Source organism: Colletotrichum chrysophilum (genome assembly GCF_026319265.1).
Source record: "Colletotrichum chrysophilum strain AFK26 chromosome Unknown scaffold_92, whole genome shotgun sequence".
Classification (NCBI taxonomy): Eukaryota; Fungi; Ascomycota; class Sordariomycetes; order Glomerellales; family Glomerellaceae; genus Colletotrichum; species Colletotrichum chrysophilum.
In genome coordinates, this window is record NW_026517379.1 from 170496 (window position 1) to 188260 (window position 17765).

The 17765-nt window shown below is 54.6% G+C and overlaps 4 protein-coding genes across 4 annotated transcripts; 2 read left to right on the top strand and 2 right to left on the bottom strand.

Annotated features, from left to right (window-relative positions):
- Positions 1 to 1819: 1819 nt before the first annotated feature.
- Positions 1820 to 6718, top strand: COL26b_009530 (uncharacterized protein; the record flags this gene model as incomplete). The annotated part of the gene is made up of 4 exons (XM_053182258.1): positions 1820 to 2404; positions 2472 to 6143; positions 6198 to 6550; positions 6607 to 6718. 4 exons carry the CDS (start codon positions 1820 to 1822, stop codon positions 6716 to 6718), a joined length of 4722 nt encoding a protein of 1573 aa, XP_053033841.1.
- Positions 6719 to 8349: 1631 nt separating this feature from the next.
- On the bottom strand, positions 8350 to 12980 carry COL26b_009531 (uncharacterized protein; the record flags this gene model as incomplete). Its single annotated transcript, XM_053182259.1, has 5 exons — positions 8350 to 10086; positions 10138 to 11426; positions 11482 to 12475; positions 12527 to 12630; positions 12689 to 12980. The coding sequence occupies 5 exons, from the start codon at positions 12978 to 12980 to the stop codon at positions 8350 to 8352; spliced, it is 4416 nt and encodes a 1471-aa protein (XP_053033842.1).
- Positions 12981 to 13528: 548 nt separating this feature from the next.
- On the top strand, positions 13529 to 15469 carry COL26b_009532 (uncharacterized protein; the record flags this gene model as incomplete). The annotated part of the gene is made up of 1 exon (XM_053182260.1): positions 13529 to 15469. One exon carries the CDS (start codon positions 13529 to 13531, stop codon positions 15467 to 15469), a length of 1941 nt encoding a protein of 646 aa, XP_053033843.1.
- A 395-nt stretch (positions 15470 to 15864) lies between these two features.
- COL26b_009533 (uncharacterized protein) lies at positions 15865 to 17012 on the bottom strand (the record flags this gene model as incomplete). The annotated part of the gene is made up of 4 exons (XM_053182261.1): positions 15865 to 16131; positions 16180 to 16677; positions 16754 to 16881; positions 16970 to 17012. The coding sequence occupies 4 exons, from the start codon at positions 17010 to 17012 to the stop codon at positions 15865 to 15867; spliced, it is 936 nt and encodes a 311-aa protein (XP_053033844.1).
- Positions 17013 to 17765: the final 753 nt, after the last annotated feature.

A 17765-nucleotide genomic window follows, 5' to 3' on the forward strand; every position in this document is an offset into this window, starting at 1 on the left:
CCACAAGCCGGTACAGATAGATGCAAAGACCAATGTGTTTGTCCATTCCGACAGGTTTCTGGGAACTCTGCATGAGGCGGCGTTTGTTTCCCTACCTTGCTTCAAGTGCACGCATAGATAAGTAGGCAACCACAGCGCAGCTGCCCGACCGTTACCGGCAGTGATGATTAATTCATCTGCGCTGTTACCGGGAAGGACCGCAGATTTGGGGGAGGGAGAGGAAAGAGAAGGGAAAGGAGGAAAAAAAAAGGAAAAACAAAAAGGGAGGGAGGACCTGCAAAGGGGAACTTTGGGTTTAAGCCGAGCCTCTGCCGCTGCACCAAAGAAACAAATCACTCAACAACTTCACTGCCTCGAGTTTTGTTTCCTCTTGCCTCATATCGATAGAAGCCTACTCACCCGTAGTACCGCACCCAAACCATCCACCTTGTATTCTGTCTTGGTCTCATGATGAACACACTGCCTACCTTACCACGGTACCTAAGTGCCTGCCTGTCTGAGGTTCCAATCAATCACTCGCCTGGGCGGGCAGAAAGCAAGAACAGCATTCACCAATGAGGAATTCGCACTGTCATTTGTGCGCGAGAAATGCGGGTCTCCTACCGTGCTGATAAGCGAGAGATATGGCCAGTGACGCACTGTCGTTCCGCCAAACGGGGCTACTGGGGTTCCTGGGGTATGGTCTTTGTGTGTAGGAGGTGTCCTGGGCTGGTGGTGTTGGTGTTGGCGGTTGGTCGTCCAGGTGGTCACCCCGTCCTGTCTCCCAGGGCATGTCGCTCTGCCCTCCATGGCTCTTTGGCTCTTTGGCTCGTCAGTGACTGGGCGTTGATATGGCCCAAGCCAGCCCGTCCACCATATTGCGTAAGGGAATGAATGAGTGAGTCCTTAGCAAATGGGACGCTTCTAGATCGAGGTGGATTGGACAACGGGCGACGGGACTGGGAGACGTCGACTGCCTGAGCAACTCTCGTGGACATCTGTGATTCACCTTGTCCAGTGTCGTCCACAGGGTGTCTATGGGCCCACTATTTACACACAGGGTAAGGTAGTGAATCTGGGCTTCCCACAGGCGACGTGAGGTATCGAATCTGCTTTTAGGTGAGCCGTAGGCGCGGGCTTAATGGTGAGGTACCTCCGAAAGGTACCTTCCTGGGTCTTTCCCTCACACTCCTCCGATTTCCCAGGTCCACGCCATAATATCTGCCGCCCAAAAAATTTTTGGCCGATTCCTCTTTCAAATCTTCCCTCACCACAAACACCAAAATTGGTCCAGGTGGATAATTCCTCACCAGACCCTTTCTTCCATCAGCAGGTTTCTTCTGTATTTCCCTTCAGAAGACAACTCTCCCCTCTTCTTAATACAGCCGGTCGCTTGGAATACCTTTCTTTGGTTCCCTCCCGACCGCTGCGAAGGCCGAAAATCGTTGTATTTTCCCCTCTCCCACCCCCCATCGCCCAGCGATATTTCGTTCCTTCCGTCAAGGAATCTACGACAACAGTCCTTCGCAACCCAGTCAACGGACCGAATCGACCATAACCCGATCCGATCCTGCCTCTGAATCATCCTAGCGACGATTCATTCATAGATCGACCTATTGCACCACAGTCATTCACTTCTTGGATTTCTGCGCCCCAGGACCCCTCCGTCGAATCTGAGATTCGGTATCCGAGCGATCGTATCAGTTGCGCCAAGTTCGACCACATCGTCGTCTTTTCGCAACCTACACATCATCCCCCGACGCCGACGCTTCCTCGACCGAGAAACGCATCTCCATCAACGCACATTTCTTTCCGCACGCGCAACGACGAGATTCCACATATGACTTCGACTGCCAGCCCCCAGTCCAACCCGGCGCCCAACTCCTCTGCTGCGACTTCGGCTCCTTCATATGCGTCCGCTGCCGGTGCGAACAAGAAGCAAGCCTCCACGCCGCTGATTGCGACGGGATCCAACCCACCTGTGGTGGTCGGTGGCTCCTCTGCGCAAAATGCCAAGCCGTCTGCTCCGTCACCTGTAAATGGACGTCCCCCCATCACTCCTGCTGTGCCTGCTGCCCCAGCAGTCGCCCACGGTTCCTCGAACATGAACGGAAACGCGGCTGACCACAGCCGCAAGAGCTCCGTCACTCTTGCCAACGGTCCCAACAGCTTCGCTCCCAACGGTGGCCCCGTCGGTGGTTCTAAGCCTGGTATCCAATTTGGCTACAACTCACCCGCTGTTGCGCACAGCACTCCTCAGTCTACCGCGGCTCCTATCCCCATCCCTGGAGCTCATCAGAGGGTGCCCTCTCCTGCGCACTCTCCCTCGCCTATTCCTCAGCCTTCTGCTAGCGGTGGCCGCCCTCCTTCTGGTATGGCTCACTCCGGCGCGATGACATTTGGCAGTCTCGGAAGCGATGGCGATGTAAGTTACCCATCACACCTGTATAGACCATGTCGTTGGTACCCTTGCTGACAACTACTCGCTGCAGCGCCACATGAGACAAGCCTCCACTCCTCAGTCCCAGGCCGCTCTGCCCGCCCAGCCTGGCTCTCATATTAGACGAGAATCGGGCGTCTCTCAGCACAGCGATGTGAGCGGGCCTGTTGGTCCTAACCAGGGCCCAAACCGTCAAGGGTTCCAGCCTCAGGGCGGCCGAGGCCGTGGCTTCAACCCGCAGCACCCTCCCTACAATGCCAACATGGGTTTCCCGCCTGGCCAGCAGTACGGCAACGGCCGCGGACGCGGTGCCATGCCCCCTTCCTTCCATCCCGGACGTACAATGCCTTACCCGAACTCGCCTCAGCCGACCCGAAGCCCGGCTCTGGCCCAGTCCCAGCCAGGAACCCCGAACATGGCTCCGGCTCAAATGCACCCGATGCCTATGGCCACTCCGCCTCAGCACTATTACCCGCCACCCAACATGGCGCCCCAACAAGTACAGCACCCCTCCTCCTTTCCAGATGTTTATGTTCCGTCTTTCAATTCGTCTACTCTGTCTACCAAGAATAAGCGGAAGAATCAGCGTCGTGACTGGGATAAGTCGTCCCAGAAGTCTCGGCATGCAGACTTGTCACATGAGTCGCAATTGGATGTCAACAGACCTCGACGCCACAGCCGGCGTGAAGAGCAAATCTGGGTGACTGATCATGAGCGATATCATCTGGGCAACATGCCGCACAACGAGTTCCAGCCGGGCTACTTCCCAGAGCATGGTGAATTCAACTTCGCTGATCAGCTTCCGATGGCGCCTGATGGATCTTTCCTTGCGCCCCCCCCAGTTCCTCCTCTTGATCTTTCGCCCGAAACCGGTAATTACGAGAGATTGCTAACTCAAGCGAAACAGCAACAGTACGGATACCCTCCCCCTCAGGGCCAGTTCGACAACTACGGCAGACCCATTTACTACAACCAGATGGGGTACATGCCCTCCCCCCCCGGCGCTCCCCCGGCCTTCCAGCCTGGGTTTGTGCCTCCCCCTTTCCACCAACCTGCTCCGACTGCTATGTCACGTACATCTTCGCACTCGGAACGGCCGTCTTCAAGCACTGGTCAACCGGCCGCGCCTGTTGTCTCTGGTACACCCCAGCCTCAAAATGCTCAGGTTAAGACCCCAATGGTTGTCGGTAACAACTTTGTTCGCCCCAAGAAGAGCGCGGCCATCGTCATCAAGAATGCTGCGGGTGAGGCTGTTGACTTCAAGAGCATGAAGACCCCGTCCTCTCCTGCTCCAAGCATTCAGCAATCCAAGACTCCTCCGATTGTGACTTCTACCCCTACCCCTCCACCGAAGTCAGCGACGCCATCCCATGTCCGTAACGATAGCCAAGCCACCCCGAAGACTGCTCGCGAGATCCAGGACGAGCTTAGAGCCAAGATCCAGCAAGCCACCAAGGGTGGCGAGGATAAGGCTAAGGAAGAGGCCGAGGCCAAGGCCAAGGCTGTTGAGGAGGAGAAGAAGACTGCCGAAGCTAAGGCCAAGGCTGAAGCTGAGGAGAAGGCCAAGGAGGAGGCTCGCAAGGCCGAGGAAGAAGCTGCCGAGGCCAAGCGTAAGGCTCAGGAAGAAGAGAAGGCCAAGGCTGAAGCTGACGCCAAGGCTGAAGCTGACGCCAAGGCCGAAGCTGAGGCTAAGGCCAAGGCAGAGGCTGAGAAGCCCGCCGAACCTGTCGCTGAGGCCGAAACCGAGGACGAACGAATGGAACGCATGATCAGGGAGATGGAAGAAGAGGATGCTCGTCGCGAGAAGGAGGCTGCGGAATACAACGCGAAGAAGGCCATCGAAAAGGAGGCTGCGAAGAAGGCCGAGGAGGAGAAGAAGAAGGCCAACGCTGCCGACGAAGATCGCAAGCTCCGCGAGGCTGAGCGTGAGATGGAGCGTCTTGAGGAGGAGAAGGAGAGGAAGCGTGCCCAGGGTGCCTCCTCTGCCCCCTCTGTTGCCGAGCTTCTTGCGAAGAGTAAGTCAGGAGACCTTCCCGACGAGCCTGCCAAGGTTGGCGACGTCACCGACAAGCTCTCTACCCTGAGCATTGGTGGCGATTCAAAGGCTTCCACTCCTACTGAGGCGTCTGCGCCCAAGGCCACTCCTACCGAGAAGCGTGGAGCCAAGCCTTCCCCTCTGAACCTCGCCCCCCTCAACACCAAGCCTGTCGAGCCGCCTCAGCCCAGCGCCGCTCTCCAGTCACTCAAGTCTGCTCGCTTCTTGCAAGTTATCAACCAGGACACCTACCCTGCGGGAATCAGCTCCCCCAACCCCGCACTCAATGCCGCTGTCGCCAAGAAGGGCAAGACCTTCAAGTACGACGCTCAGTTCTTGCTCCAGTTCCAGAAGGTCTTTACCGAGCAGCCTTCCATGGAATTCCACCAACAGGTCAAGTCTTTGATTGGTGACAACGATGGCTCCCGTTCCGCTTCTACTCCCCGAGCTGGATCTGGCCGCGGAAACTCTCAACGCGGCTCTGCTGCCGGAGTGATGGGCAAGTTCGGCGCCCCTGGCGGCCCCATGAACCCCAACGTCAGAGGTACAACTTCTGCTGAACGCTTCGCCATGTCCAATGCTGCTATGAGCGCAGGCGGCATGGGTGGTATGGGCAACTTCCGTCCCTCCTTCCCTGTCGCTGGACAGATGGCTCGCACACCTTCCTCCTCCAACATGGGACCCAACTCACCTAGAACTCGTTCTCAAAGAGGAGGTGGTAGTAGACGCAACGACTTCAACGCCAAGGAGGCGCAGGCAGCTAAGACCATGCCTCTTACGCAGGGCATGGAAGTCAAGCCTATCGCGGTCTCCGCTACCGGTTGGAAGCCTACCAGCATTGGAAAGGGTGGTGCCGCTGGTAGCGGTGCTGCTGCAGACCACATGGATCCCGAAATGGTCCAACGTAAGGTCAAGGCCGCGCTCAACAAGATGACCCCCGAGAAATTCGACAAGATTGCCGACCAGATCCTCGCCATTGCGGGCCAGTCCAAGGACGAGTCTGACGGCCGCACCCTCCGCCAGGTCATCCAGCTCACCTTTGAGAAGGCGACTGATGAAGCTCACTGGGCCTCAATGTACGCCAAGTTCTGCAAGCGCATGCTTGACACGATGAGCGCCGAGATTCGCGACGAGAACATCAAGGACAAGAATGGTGTTGTTGTTAGTGGCGGTGCTCTGTTCCGCAAGTACCTGCTCAACCGCTGCCAAGAAGAGTTCGAGCGTGGTTGGAAGGTCAACTTGCCAGAGCTCAAGGAAGGCGAGAAGGACAAGGCTACCGGAGAGGCTGTCATGCTGTCCGACGAATACTACATTGCTGCTGCCGCCAAGCGTCGTGGTCTTGGTCTGGTTCAGTTCATTGGTGAGCTATACAAGCTCGGCATGCTGACTGAACGTATCATGCATGAGTGTGTACGCAAGTTGGTTGACTACGAGGGCGTGCCCGACGAAGCAGAGATTGAGTCTCTTTCCAAGCTGCTGAGAACAATTGGCGGCAACCTCGATGCATCAGACAAGGGCAAGCAGCTGATGAATGCCTACTTCGAACGCATTCAGCACATGGTCGACATGCCCGAGCTCGCCAGCAGATTGAAGTTCATGCTCATGGACGTCATTGACCTCCGTAGGTCTGGTTGGTCTTCCAAGGAGGCCAACAAGGGCCCAAAGACTCTGGAGGAGATCCGTGCCGAGGTAAGAACATCAGTAATACCTGAAATGCTCAAACGGAGGCTAACAAAATTGTAGGCTGAGGCTGCTGCCATCCAGAAGGCTCAGGAGAACCAGCGCAGCGGCAGCCAGCGTGGGGGGCCTGGCGGTCGTCCCAACCTTGGTCGTGGCGATTCCCGCAACTTTTCGTCTGGCTACATGCAAGCTGCTTCCAACCAGGTTGGTATGGATGACCTGCGCCGCCTGAAGGGTTCTACCAGCAGAGCCGCCAGCGGCAATGTCACTCTTGGACCTACGTCCATGTTTGCCTCGCGCAGCAACAGCGGCCGCAGACTCGGCCCTGGCGGCTCCCTCGGCCGCCCTGGTGAGGACTCTGGTGCTTCTTCCCGCACCGGAACACCGCCTACCACTCAGCACACCAACGCTTTCAGGTAAGATAATAATCATGATCTTCTTTTCTTCTGGTCAATATCTCACTAGTCAATAGCGCACTCGCCAATTTGGACAGCGAAAACCCAGCCTCTCCTCCCTCGACTGCGGCATCGCCTGCACTGTCCAAGGCCGTTCCTGACAGCTCCGCTGCCGGCGGAGACAAATGAGGAGAGACCCTGAGTATTTCCTTTTCCAATGAGTCGTTGCATTTCAGCAAATAGACAGGGGCGGGGGTTGTTTTGGTGCATTTACACAAGGGTTTTCACAGTTCGTGTGTTTCAAAAGTTACCCTGATCTTTACTACTGCGGACCATGATACCTCGAGAAGAATACCGACATAGACGATTCGCAACCGAGAGAACCTCTCGCAAGGAAGAGAGGTTTTCTCAATTTCGGACCACAGACGTCCGTTTTCCTACATCCTACCCCTCCCCAACTCCACAACGCATCCCCCGATGCGTTTCTCAACATGTGTTTCTATTCCTTTCTAATACGAGTTCACGACGCTTTACGGGTCATCTTTATTGTGCCTGGCTATGTTTGGAGGGATGGGACATGGGCGAATGGAAATGCCAGATGCACGAATGAAAGAAGACGACCTCGGGAGGGTCCATCCAGCAATGGAGAGCTCATGTGTGTATGACCTGGCCAGCACGCTGACCTTCCAGGCGGATATGAGGGCACTCAACAAAAGCATACAATGGGGAGCTTCGGCCAGGTCGTGATTTCCTGTTATGCAGAAAAGGGGATTCTGGGAATGTTCAGAAGAGGGTTTCGTCTTTTTCTATTTTACGTTTGCTTTTGGCATTGGCTTGTCCACTGGCTGGTTTTTCACAGCGGAGACCCAACAACACTTTGCATGGAAACAAGTTTGGGGGAAAAGGAAGTGAGGTTTCCCCCCCGGTTTTGGGAGGGCAATGAAACGGTCTGGTCACGGAACACTCTAAAAAAGAGATTGGCCCAGTTCTAGTACGGATGTCAGGACCTTGTTGCCGGTCGCCAACGGCAGCTTGGCTCCTGGGTTCGAGCCATGATGAATAGGGCAAAGAAGATGAGACATCGGCGGGATTAATCGGACCGGGCGGAGGACCTAATACTCTTTCTGACTTTGTACATTTAACTTGGCAAGAGCCAGCCAGTGGATCAGCAAAAAAAGAGACCACACAGTTCATACAATCCCCCCATGTGTCGTATTTGCCTCGCGGTCTACTGACTACTGATAGCCCTGTCTTTATGGCGTGTGAACGCATGTGTGAATGTGGGTAGCGTCGTGCATGAGGGCTTTATATCCCTCGAAAATAGCCTCATTTGTCGACACACCCCTGCCAGCCCTGATGTACCCTGCCCCCCCTCATGCTGCGCCGTCGTTGGCCTCCCAACCATCGACAGACGAGGTGTAAGAAAGGGGCTGACGAGCCTAGTAAAGGCAGTATGCTGGTATGCTAGCACTAAATGTAGAACGAAGTGAGAGAGAACACCACATGCAAACGGAAGCTCGAAAGGCTCTACTTGAGTAGACACGACTGATGTGAATTAAAATTGGCCTTCTTGCATACCAAGACCAATGCTATGCGTTCATCGATACGTGCCCAACTGCCCAAATTTGAATCTGCCGAAAACGCCAGGCTCAACAATCTGAAAACCCGCCACTGTTGTGCCAGGCAGGAGAGAGCAATGTATACTGAAAGCCAAACAAACTCCCCTCCCTGAAACCTTGTCCTACTGCCCAAGCCAAGCTTCATTCTAAAGTGATCCCGTCCGGTTCATCATCATTGCATTTCGCGGTTCGTTGTCTGGCTTATGCGGCGGTAAGAAGAGGCTTGTTGAATCCCAGCTTCGCGAACAGAGTGTCCATGGCGACCCATTGCCTGCCACACTTGTCGAGATATTTGTCAACCACGCCCTTGACGGTGTCAAACCGGACGCGGTTATGCTCGGCAAGTGCGAATATCTTGTCCTTTTCCTCGCGGGAGAGGTCGCTCCCACTCTCGGCCGACGCCTTGGTCTTTTCGACGTCCCACAGGCTGGCAAAGTACACCAGTTGGTTGTAAATTGCCTTCTCGGTATACTCGTAGCGCATGCGGCCGAGACAGTCCCGCGCAAGGCCTTTGGGTCCCAGACAGCGGGTGCCGTAAACATTCATCTGACGAGTGCGGATGCCACAAGCCGTGTCGTCGCACACGAGCCAGCCCTCGTAGTAGCGAGCAGTCTGCGTGCGAAGAGCATGTTCGACTTGGGCCACAATGGACATTATCGGAATGGTTGCGTCGCACGAATCGCAGAGCACACCCGAAGCCGACACACGATCAGGCTGGGCGAGGAGACCCTCAAACACAGACGATTTTTTGCAGGTGCGGCAGCGCAGAGACAAACGCGCACACTCGGCAAACCGCACGTCGTCGGGGATCTGCGACTCAAGGGGATGGATCTCCATGTCGTTGCTAGAGCTTTGATGACCATCATGCGCCGACTTGTACCTGCGAATATCTAACCCGAGGCACTCTGCAAGTTGAGAGCTTGACGTGCCCACAATGTTTGCGCATAGACGCTCAACAGGGGGGAAGATCTGCTTGCCCATGTACCATTCGACGTCAGGCGAGAGGCCAGAGTCGGCCTTCATGACATCGGCGGGAAGGTATGCTCTCTTCGGCGCAGGATCGGAACTCTGAGGATCACCGGTGATGATGTACGAAACAACGTCACCACGGCGAACTGTCTTTCCTCGAGCAATTTCCCGAAGCGCTACCTGAACCTGGGGCATCGAGTCTGCGTTGGGGTACTCTGTAGGAGTCTTGCCGAGTTGGGTGAAGATGATATACTTTTGGGGAGGGACGGACTGCTCGCGCATCATGCCAGAGATCTCTCTCAGGTACTCATGAATACGGGAAATAGACACCTCTGTCTCATCACCGGAAAGAATCTCGTTAAGAATCTTGCTGGAGATTTCCTTGGACAAAGTGCAGTACTCGCGACGCTTCATGTCTAGACCCTTGACCTCCATCTTTTCGATGAACTTGCCGTCTTTTTCAACCAAGTTGATGGCGGCGTACTTCTTCTTGGCCTGGAGCAGGATACGGCGGAAGACGTTGTCAATGTCGATCTCGAGAAGTCTGTATCGCTCATTGACTGCCTTCTTGAAATCCTGGCCCACCTTGAACGCGTCCGCCACATTTTCGACATTAGCATTGATCATGACGGAATCAGTGTCTCCGTAGATGACCTGAAGGGCCTTGCTTTCAGCAAGCTCCTTGGTGCTCCGCAAGATCTCACGACCCTTGTACGTGGTCAAGACTGCGAGCGGACGGGCGTAGAAACGAGACTTGGTGTAGCCCAAGCATCCGTACATGGAATTGGCTGTGAGCTTCAACGCAAGCTGTTTGATATCCCAGGTGGCAAGCTGGCCCGTAGTGGCGCTCTTGTCCTTCATGAGAGCCTTGACTTGTCTTCTTCGACTGACAAGAGTGGCAATTAGTCTGGGCAGAATGCCCTGGTCCTGATCCTTGGGAACCTCGGGCACAGCGTCCTCGTCCTCGTTCTAAGAAATGATTAGATATTGTCGCCTTTCCAGAAGATGTGTTTAGCTTACCATTGCTGATCTGTTGACAGTCGTGAAGCAAATGTTAAACTCCTGAATGATAGAGGGATACAGGGAGTTAAAGTCCATGACGAGAACGAACTTGTCGTACAGACCCTTTTCGGGCTCAAAGACAAGACCTCCCTTGTACTTGTCCTTCTTCTTGCCTTCGCCTTCCTCTTCTTGATTATCTTCTTGGGCCATTCTGCCCCGGAAAGTTTGCTTGTCGGGACAGATGTACTTATTGCGGTGAAACTCATGCAGCAAAATGTACTCATTCCGCTCAGCACGAGTACCTGTGAGAGTTCTCGCCCAGGAGTTACCAGCCAAGTTGGTGAGGACTTTGGTCAGAGGCAGAAGCTGGACTTGGAGGGCAAGGGCAGTGATGAAATGTGTGTCGGTCTCCATGTGAGTGATGTAGTTCATCATGCCATCCTTGTTTTGAGTAGCCCAGCCCTTGAGAGCCGCCTCATTATCAATGTCTTGACGGCGGTTGTTGCCCGATAGGTAGAGGCTGCACATCTCTGTCAAACTCCAAGACTGGCACTTATACATGGCAGATTTTCCGGCATCGTTGGCGAGATCACAGAGAAGACGACCAGACATGATTTGCCTTTCAGCGAATACATTGCCGCCGACCTTGTTCATGGAAGCTGGCCATTGTGACCGCTTGAGACGACCGAGGCGAGACCACTGGTGTGTCTTCTTCTCGTGTAGACGGTTGAGTAGCACACTGTAGTCGACGCCCTCTAATTGATGTCCCAAGATAACGTCAGGATCAACAACATCGAGCTGTGCTAGGAAAAACTGAAGGATTTCAGATTCTTGACGGAACGTCTTGAGAAGGCCTCTCTTGCGCTCTTTGGCCATTGTCTCGAACCCAAGCGGGAACGACGTGCCGTACGGCCGAATAAGTGTGAAGGTTCGGCAGGGAAGCTTTTCGGCGGGAGTGGTGTCATTTAATGACAGCTTCTCGTAAATCCTGGCGCTGATGGCGAGGATCTCGGGCTTGTTGGCTTGAGCATTGAATGCGGTACGCAAGGACAAGGCCATCAATGTCAGGGGAGGCGTGTCGAGGTTATCGGAGTCACTCAGCGGGGCGACCATATTTGGGTGCTCGACTAAGACCTCAAGCTTGCAGTGAGAGGCATTCTTGAGGGCGCCAAAGTCGGCGTCGTTGATCTTGAGCCAGCATGGTCCCATAATGTTTTTCCATAGAACGAATTGTTCAAATAAAGCGGTGTTGGTGCCGAAAACGCGCGAAAAGGTCTCTCCAGTAGCGGATCCATCGATCACGGGCTCTTTTTTCCCTCTAGTCAGCCGACGTTCGCCAAAGCTTTCATACCGGTGACTTACTTGTATATGGGTAGAGGCACTTGAGATACTGTGCTTCTTTGGGGATTCCTGGCAGTTCGAATGCATACTTGCGCTTACAAGCCTTGATCTTGTACATGCCAACATTCATCTTGGTCATCATGGCATCAATCTCAGAGTAGACGTCCATCATCCCGACCTCCTCCCCAGTGTCCTCGCCGCCTTGCACTCTTGTTTCGCGCGGCAGAAAGTACAGCTTGCGCAGGATGTTGTCGACTTTTACGAAACAGCTGACATACAGCCCGGTCTTCTTGTTTAAGACCTTACCGAAGAGGCAGAGACTGCCATTCACCTCAGTGTAGTCTGTCCAGAACAAGTTGAGACTGCCGTCCGGTTCGACAGCATCCTTGTAGTCGATCTTACCAACACTTCTCGCCTCCGCAGGTGAGCTGCTGACGACGTTGAGCTGGTCAGTAATGAAGTTCCAAGCAGACGAGTCCACCATGGGCTCGGCTGCTTTAGCAGGGGACGAGTTCAGGGGCGAAGGATACGGCTCCGGCTTGATCAGCTTCTTCGGAGGTCTCGATCCGGCGATGTTGACGCTGGCAGTGGTGATGGTACCGGCGTGTGCGACCTCCATCATATCGTCATCGTCCTCGTCTTTTGGCTCTGCCTTGATCTGGGCCTTTCGCTGAGCTACCTTTGCCGCCGGCGATGATGGTGCCGGGTCAGACATGGGAATATCAGCAGCCTCCATGATCGGACTGTCCTCTCTATCGTCGCCCATAGGCGGCATGTAGCCATCGTCAAGCACCGAGTCGTCAATGGTCGGAGAAGGAAGTCGGTCGTCTACGGTCTTGGGTCTCTTGGACAAAGGCCGTCTAGTCTCTGGCGCGGGAGAGAGCACGCGGGCTCTTCGCCGTTCCGGGGATCTGTTGCGTTTGCCCCCAGACCTTGAGACGGGTGCGGGGACGTTGGCGTCCACTTCGCCGAGTAAGTCGGCAAGGAAGGCGTCATCTTCTTTTGTCTTCGCTACCTGTTGACCTGGTTACCATAGAGTTCGTCCCACAGTTTCGTTAATGCAAACCTTTGGCTTTGCTTGTGTCTTGACAGCACCCTTTGTAAAGTACTCGCTAATGTCTCGATCGTTTGCGTCTCGCTTGGCTACCTCGTCCTCGCGCTGCTTCTTTACTACTTGCTTTTAGCTGTTGTCCAGACTCGAATGATGGGTATGGTCAGGCTATCTTACATGCTTTGCTAGGCCTGCCGCGTCCTTGTATAGTCACATCCTCGTCACTGTCCGAATAATACTGAGGGGCACGATCCCACTCCTCTCGGCCGTCGTCAGCGTAGCCTTCGCCATTGTCGTCGACAACGAAGTCGTCCTGGTCCAGACGGTCCCTAATGATCTTTTTGTATTGGTTCTCGTCGACCTCCTCGTACAATTCGGAAACGTCCTCGACTTCGTAGTTACCCTTCTTGCCAGACTGTCGGAGAGCTCGAAGCTCGGCGAGCTTCGAGCGCCTGTCGGCTTTCGGCATGATGGGTGGTTTTTCTTTTGTAGGATATCAATCAGAAAGCGAAAGTGTGTAGAAGAGGTGTCTAGTTCATGGTTTCGCGAACAAAATCAAGACCGCGGGCAAAATGAGTTGTTGGCGGTTCGGTGTGGCTATCAGAGGGTGGAAACAGGCATGTTGTGAGCGGAAATCGCAAAGGACGGGGTTCTAGGCACTATAATTTGGCCCGTTGCAAGGGGCGGCGCGTGTTGAGAAAAGTCGCGTCCGTGTTTGCGACGCGTTCTGCTTAATTGAACTGGGCCAATTGGTCCACTACAAGCATGTGGGGGGTGCAAGAGGCTTGGCCCCCGCGGCCCAAACGTCAGTGGCCTGCGTGACACGCTAAGCATGCATGCCGTTGTACGGATACAGAGTACGAATACGGATACCGATATTTCACTTACGTCCGATAAGATAAGGCGACAGCTTCATTCTTAGCAGCTTCAGTCACTGCAAAATTTCTAAGTCACGGCGCATCTACCAGCACAATTAGGAGTCTCTCCTGGCGTGCAAAATCAGAATCGATACCCAGCATGTTGGCCTGTACGGCGTGTCTCAGGAGGTTCACCAAGCCCATCAAGACAGCAGCTTTGTTCGCCAGGACGCCTCGCATCTCTCAATATGGCCTGCCGCTGATCCGACTAAGCCATGCCGACGCAATCACGCAGGAGAAGTTCATGCGGAAATTGAACGCAGCACCCCAAGAACAAGAGGTGCTAGCGAAAAGTCAGAGAGAAAGAAGGGTCAAGCGAGTTGTTGAAAAAGAACTCGCGTACTCGGAGGACCGCTGGAAGATTGCCCAGCAAGTCCAAGCGATGCTTAAAACGGACCGTTATGAAGAAGCCGTCCTCCTGGTGAAAGAAGCCAGCAAGAGAGACGATTGTGCCGTTGCCTGGAACCACGTCCTCGACTACGAGCTTGTCACCCGAAAAAGCCCCGCCAACGCATGGAAGCTCTTCAACGACATGAAGAAGCGCGGGCAGAAACCCAACGAGCAGACGTACACTATCATGTTCCGCGGTTTTGCCAACGTACCTCACCCCGAGGCCGGTGTCAAGCGGGCGGTCCAGCTGTATCGTACTCTGTTGCAAGATACAAGAGTCAAGGCGAACCAAATACACCTCAACGCTGTCCTCCAAGCATGCGGCCGCGGGAAGGACGTTGATTCCATGTTCGCCATCCTGGATTCGGCGGACCCGAAGGCCGGTCGCGGAGCAGACGCACGAACATACACAACCATTCTCAACAGCTTGCGCTTCAGTATCATGTCCAAGTCTAGCCATGATGTCGGAGGTACCAGGGAGCCAGCGGGCACACAACAGAGCGAGACGCTAAAGGTTGTTGATCAGTGCAAGCGCATCTGGGAAGAGGTAATGCGCGAGTGGCGAGCCGGAAGGCTTACCATGGACGAGGAGTTGGTCCTGGCCATGGCGCGCATACTGCCAGAAAAGGAATTGATGCAGCATTTGCATGACACCATGGGCATACCCAACTTGGAGGACGCCAATGTTAAAAGAGACTGGAGAGGTGTGATCAACGAGGATAATGGCAATAGAGATATCGCTGCCGTCAGCAACAAGCGATCTCAGGATGACCAAGATCGCGATGGCGTCAAACTCGCGGTTCCAGGTCCAAAGACACTCTCCCTCCTCATTTCATCCAGAGCCACCCAAAGACAGCCCCGATTAGCCACTGATTACTGGAATCTTTTCGTCCATCACTACGGCCTAAAGCCTGACGCCGGCAACTTCGAACTATACATGTCGCAACTTGAGCGCCGTGGAGCCAGCGCCCTCGCCATGAACATCCTCTCAGAGATGCCCCAGGCCCAATTCACATCATCTCTAGTACACCAGGCCCTACAAGCGTGCCTCCGTGATAATATGAACCCCAATGCCTTCACCATTGCGACCGGCATCATCGACAACACGATGTTGCGTGCAGAAGCTCTGAAGAACGATAGGCGGTTTCCCCCACGCATCGACATCCTCGCGCTAATTCTCTACCACCGGGTCGCTGTGGCAGCAGACCATGCCTTCCGCCAGATGGCCAAGTCTGGCAACCAGGAGGGCGCGGATCGGGGCTACGGCAAGCAGCTGGCTTCGGCCGTCGACAAGTTATATGGCCCGTTTTGCACGGCCAGGCAAGGTGTGCTGGCAGCGGCAAAACCAAGCGCCAAACCCAAGGCCAAACCCAACCCATCCGCCGAGAGAGGGGGCGAACGCCGCATCGAGTTTGCGAAACTCGTTCTTGATCTTGCTCGCAGCCTCATCGCCACGGTCGACAGAGTCGAAAGGAGGCAGCTTCTCGAGCAAGGAGATCAGCTTGAAGATCTTAAGAAGAAGCGAAATGCCATCAACCGTTTCGTGGTCGAATTGACTGACCCCCAACAGCAGGACTCCCAGCCTGTTTTGACCACCAGCGTGAAACTTGATGCGCAAAAAGATGGACGAAGCGACAGGGCTGTATCATAGGAAAAGGCGCCTCAAAACTATTATCATCTCCAAAATATACCCACTTCTTGCTGAACATTGCTTTTTAAGTACTTTTCTCTTCCGAGCGGTACAAAACGCGACGAGGTCCAAGAGTCCCTGTTGAGGAAAGGGTGAAACCGAAATGACGACTTGATGCTAAGAAGCGATAAGAACGTTTTCTACTGTTACATATGCTCCTGGGTAAGTGATACTAACCTCTTGCGGTCCGTTAGAGGAGAGAGAAGAAAAAGAAGAAGAAAAGAAATCCCCGAATGTTCGCTGCAACAGGGAAAGCATAAACATGAGTCGCCTTGGTATTCGACCTTCCAACCGCTCTTTACCAACGCCAAAGACAAGCATCCCGGTTTCTGATTCAGTGTTGCTATGGCTGTTTACTACCGCCGTCCGCCGCGGTTCCAACCGCGTCCTCTGCGGTTACCACCGCCGCCGCCGCCGCCGTTGCCTCTACCAACCATCTTATCACTGTAGAGGCCGTTGCCTCCGGTGTTATCGGCCTGGACAGGCTCAGGGAAGCCGTTAGATCCGTCAATGACATTGCTCGATGTAGGGCGAGCATCGCGGAATCCGTTAGTGCTTGCTGGCGCATTGGTGTCCTTGTAACCGCCGGGCTTGGGGTAAACCTTGATAACACGTCCGTCGGCCTGAGAATGTCAGCGAGCAGTTCAACTCCCGAACATCCTAACACTCACGGTCTGGTTGTTGAACGTAGAGATCACGGCATCGCCGCCCTCCTTGGTAGCGAAGACCATTTCCGCCACGAGCAACGGGGTCGTCTTGAGGATCCGGCAACTGAGCATCTCACCGCCTACGGGTGTCATCGCGCTCTCGATGTCAGCGGCCGTGGTGCCGGGCGCGAAGTTCTGTGCCATGACGGCAAAGGGGCCCGCGAGCCCCCGAATAGAAAGGCCTGGTCTCGCTGCGGGGGCGGGTGTCATTTGCACGTCGGCCGTGGCATCGGAGCGCTCAATCGCATTCGCAACCCTCGCGGCCCTCTGTTCGTTCCGTCGCTCATTTCGTCTGCTCATCGTGGCCGCAGAAGGCTTGCCTCCAGGCGCCGAGATGCGAGACGCAAGGCCACCAGCTCCGGCGCCGTTCCGTCCGCCGCTCACTGTGCCATGAAGGTCATGCGTCCAGTCGCCGTCGATGTTACCAGCGGGAACGGCCTTGGGACCGAGAGAGGCGGTACGCTGCTGTATTAAGCGCTGTCAGCTTGCGTGCTTTTGTCGACTCGACTCGACTCGAGCAAACGGGCGGCGGCCATACCTTATTGACACCAACTCTGCTAGCCAGCGAAGGACCTGCGCCGGGCTTGAGCTTCGATGGGGCGCTTTGTCGTCTATCCTTGGAAAAGATCTTCTGTGCCAGCGCCTCGTTCTTCTTCCTCTCTCGTCCTGCGCATCCCAAGCAAGACGTCGGTTAGCGGCTGTTTCTAGCCGGCAACATTGTACTTCAGAAGGAAGGGGGAAAGGACATGTCTACCTTCCTGGATAATCTTCTCGAATTCGGTTGCGACCTTGGCCATTGTGAAATTTTCGGAGGAGGATCCGCGGTTGGGTGTTCTAGTCGCGGGGGTTGAGTGGCTGTCGCAAAACGAAAGCGTTGCGATTTAGGTCGAAAGGCAGGGAGCTGTAAGTGCGGCAGCTGCGACGGTCGGTGTCGCCGGGGCAAGGAAGCGCAGGAGTATCCAGAAGTGAATATCTCTTGATGACAATAGCAGTGCGCAGAAACTTCCGAGATGGCGGGCAAAATAGGCTTTGGGGACGGATTCTTTGCAGAGACCCTGGGCGACATGGGAGAGAAAGTTCATTTCACATGAGGCTGACTTCAGCGCGCGTTGGTTTGCGAGGTCGCGGCGTGGGAGCGTGTTCCAGGGGTCTCCACACACTATTTGCTCATTGGACGTTGGCCACAGCTGCTAACTTCACAAGGCCCGGTTATGTACAGATACCTAGGTACCTAGATAGGTACACTGAGATGACCCTCCAAACGTGTGGGCTAGGTACTACATAGTAATTGCAAGGACGGCCTAATTCTCCTTTGTCTGCGCAGCTATGTTTATATTTCCTGTGTAGTTAATTACCCCTTTCAAATACAGTAGTAGAAATAAGTAGTAGCAATGATCACAATACCGGCGAAGACGACACTAACAACAGCAGCAGCAATAACAGCAGCAGCAATAACAGCAGCAGCAATAACAGCAGCAGCAATAACAGCAGCAGCAATAACAGCAGCAGCAATAACAGCAGCAGCAATAACAGCAGCAGCAATAACAGCA